We start from the raw sequence: 3,805 nt of genomic DNA on the forward strand, positions 1-3,805 counted from the left end.
CAAACCCGAGACGCAGTCGAGGGTTTGCATAACTGTCGAGAATTTTCCCAACTCCCCCGATTGTTAAGATGAGGATATGGGAACACGGAAAAAAGTCCTCTATTGCTTTCATAAAATATTCCTCACAGATAATTCGACAAATGAAGGAAAATGAGATTTTTTACTTCTTGATTGAAACAGATTTTCTTGAATACACGCTCATATTTCCTACCAGGCAATCAAAACGCGCGTCTGACAATACATAACCAATCAAAATTCGTGTGATGTCACAGCCGTGTTTCCGTACTCTCGTCTAAACACAGCTGTTGACCAATGAAAGTGCGCGTACTATCCTAATTACTTTATAACCGTAGATAGTTTAGGTGCCTGCTGTCTAGTTAAAAGAATCCCCAAAAGGGTCAATCAAATGGCTCGTTGCTGATAAGAGTTGTTGAGCCAGAATTAATAGGATTATGATTCAAATAAGCTCATATTGTGTATGCCGTTTATCAGTTATGCGAATGCCAACTTACTGTAAAGTCATGTATGCAAAGACTAATCTAAGCCAAGAGAAGACATTTTGTGGTAGTTTTTGTATGAAAACAGACGCTTCCTTTATGTGAATAGAAAAACAGATTCATTTAGAACCTCTTCTTGTTTGTGTACCAGAAATGGCCTAAAAGCGGTGATACAGTGAAAAATCAGCCAAGAGGGCTGACAAACCAGTGAAACCTCTAAATTCATTTACTAGATCGAAGAAAAAAAATCTAGAAGAAGCGAATTACTTTGAATCCATCGACCTCTAAATTGACCCTATTTTCTTGGTGTTTGTTTGTTTTTTTGTTTTACAGCTAGTTCTTCACATCAAAGTCATATCATAGAATGGATAAGACAATTTTACCAAACGCGTGAAGGGGCGGTTTACCCAGTTCCTTGGTCTGAAGGGTTTAGCTTCCAACTGGAGAACATTTTCACCAGACTTAGGATAATCACAAGAGAAAAGATACGCGGAACGTTGACGAAAGAAATCACCAACGTGACAAGTATTTTTGCATCAGACGAAGATTGCCAACATCCACGGATTGTCCTGATTGAGGGCGAACCCGGCATGGGAAAGACGACCTACTGTCAAAAGTTGGCATATGATTGGGCAACTAATCAAGACCGCAAATGGGACGAGTCTTTCCCAAGAGTAGAGGTGCTCCTGCTCCTCAGATGTTGTGAAATTGAATCTAGTATCTGGGAGGCTATCGACGATCAAATTCTGCCGGAAGAAATTGACCCAGAGTTGAAAGAAACCTTTTTCCGGTTCGTGAGAGAAAACCCTTCCAAAGTCCTGTTAGTGTTTGATGGGTTAGATGAGGCGGACCCTAAAAAATTGGCTGTGTATCTTAGTCTTATTCAGAGAAAACAGCTCCCTGGTTGTCACATTGTTCTTACTTCTCGTCACGAAGCAGGAAATAAAGTAAGACCTTACTCAGACACACTGTTGGAGATTCTTGGATTTACGAGAAGTGACGCGGAGTGTTTTATAAGGAAGTATTTCCGACACGCAGGGCAAATGGGAGAGAAGCTGATAAATGTACTGTGGCATCCGTATGATGATGATGAGCACATTGAAGGGAATTTAGATGAACTAACTAATGATGATGATGGCGACGATGATAATGGTGACGACGATGACGAGGACGATGATGACGATGATGACGGTGATGACGGTGATGACGGTGACGGTGAGGTTGGCGATGATGATGACACTGACGACTATGTTGATGATGTTGATGATGATGATCATGATGGTCATCATCATGATAGTGATGATGATCAGCGTATTGAAGGGCCTTTAGATGTACAAGACTTACAAGAACTAACAAAAAACCCTTTAAATACGCTTCTGCTCTGTGTCCTTTTCGAAGATTTTGGTGGCCTTCTACCAGACAACAGAACACAGCTGTACTTAGAGATTGTTCTCTTCGTTTTGAGACGATACGAAATCAAAAACCACTTACCAAGCAGTGGTAAAGGCCTTTCAGGTTACAAGAAGGAACTGGTGATCCTAGGGGGAGTGGCGCTGGAATCTCTCCGTAAAGGACAGCAGCATTTCGAAGACGTCGAAGGGAATTTCAAGGAAAATCTGTTCATTAAATTTGGGTTTCTCTCGATCAAGGCTGGCGGTAGCGAGAGAGCGCCTTATTTCCGTTATAGCAACTTTCACAAGAGTTTTCAAGAATTCTTTTCCGGTATGTAGCTTGCATTTTCCATTCTTGATGGAAAAATTGACAAGAAGGCAGTTCTGACCGACGAAAGATATTTTCGAGAACTAAGTCAAGTTTTCTTGTTCATGAGTGGAATCATAGCCTCACAATCCGAGGAAACAGCGTTGTCAATTGTAAATAATATTGCCTCACTGGCAAGTGTGACAGGTCGCAGATCACCGGCTAACCCGAACTCCTACCTGAAGATGGCTTTGGACGTCATAGAGGAATGTAAATCTTGCTCGGAAAACCTGCATACTAAATTAGCTTATACCTTTGGTAAAGGTCTTGATTTGACTGAAATCAAAATTGACTTTGAATGGCGTACTAGCATTGCTGCCCTTTCCCAGGTCCTCACAGCAAACACCTCCCTTACTACTTTGAATTTGTCTCAGAACCACATTGGTGATGGGGGTGCTACTTCGATTTCCCAGGCCCTCGCAGTAAACACCTCCCTTACTACTTTGGATTTGTCTTACAACTCAGTTCGTGCTGAAGGTGCCGCTGCACTTTCCCAGGCCCTCACAGGAAACTCCTCCCTTACTACTTTGAAGTTGTCTGTGAACTCCATTGGTGCTGAGGGTGCCACTTCGCTTTCCCAGACCCTCATAGGAAACTCCTCCCTTACTACTTTGGATTTGTATTGGAACCACATTGGTGATGAGGGCGTCACTTTGCTTTCCAATGCCCTCTCAGTAAACACCTCCCTTACTACTTTGGATTTGTCTTGGAACACCATGGGTCATGAGGGTGCCACTTTGCTTTCCAAGGCCCTCTCAGCAAACACCTCCCTTACTACTTTGAATTTGTATCAGAACCACATTGGTAATAAGGGTGCTACTTCACTTTCCCAAGCCCTCGCAGTAAACACCTCCCTTACTACTTTGGATTTGTCTTCCAACTCCATTGGTGCTGAGGGTGCTACTGCACTTTCCCAAGCCCTCACAGGAAACTCCTTCCTTACTACTTTGAAGTTGTCTGGGAACTCCATTGGTACTTTGGGTGCTACTTCACTCTCCCAGGCCCTCACACGAAACACCTCCCTCGCTGCTTTGGATTTGTCTAACAACTCCATTGGTGATGAGGGTGCTACTACGCTTTCCAAGGCTGTTGCACTGAACACCTCCCTTACTTCTTTAAAGCTGTCTAACAACTCCATTGGTTATGAGGGTGCGGTTTCACTTTCCCTGGCCCTCACAAGAAACACCTCTCTTACTGCTTTGCATTTGTTTTCCTCCTCCTCCTCCTCCTCCTCCCCCTCCTCCTCCTCTGCCATCGGGTTGAATATTGCTTCTCACTTTGGTTTAGACTCTCGCATTAAACTTCGATGATGAGCGTGATCTTCTTTCCAAAGGTTTCAGTATTTACGTCGACGCCGACGAAACTTACTTCCATACTCAGTCTTTTACATGAAAGGGTCTCATGACCCACGATATTGTCTTTTTGAGTTTACAATGTTGTTTTTGGATTTCGATGGCTATCTCACTCCACCTCCCCACACCTTGTTTGTTGGTAAGCATGCACTGAAAGGTTAAAAGTCCTTTTTTTTTGCTAACGCATCACGAGTTTTC

The 3,805-nt window shown here is 43.1% G+C and overlaps 1 protein-coding gene across 1 annotated transcript; it reads left to right on the plus strand.

The window, feature by feature from the left end:
* The first annotated feature begins 2,320 nt into the window (after positions 1–2,320).
* Positions 2,321–3,565, plus strand: LOC138053267 (NLR family CARD domain-containing protein 3-like). Its single transcript, XM_068899923.1, has one exon. The coding sequence runs from the start codon at positions 2,321–2,323 to the stop codon at positions 3,563–3,565; it is 1,245 nt and encodes a 414-aa protein (XP_068756024.1).
* The last annotated feature ends 240 nt before the right edge of the window (positions 3,566–3,805 follow it).

The sequence above is a fragment of the Montipora capricornis genome, chromosome 6, assembly GCF_036669925.1.
Source record: "Montipora capricornis isolate CH-2021 chromosome 6, ASM3666992v2, whole genome shotgun sequence".
Lineage (NCBI taxonomy): Eukaryota > Metazoa > Cnidaria > Anthozoa > Scleractinia > Acroporidae > Montipora > Montipora capricornis.

What these genes read in the sequence shown, in the direction of transcription:
- LOC138053267 (XM_068899923.1), top strand. Translation starts at nt 2,321, where the DNA reads ATGAGTGGAATCATAGCCTCACAATCCGAGGAAACAGCGTTGTCAATT.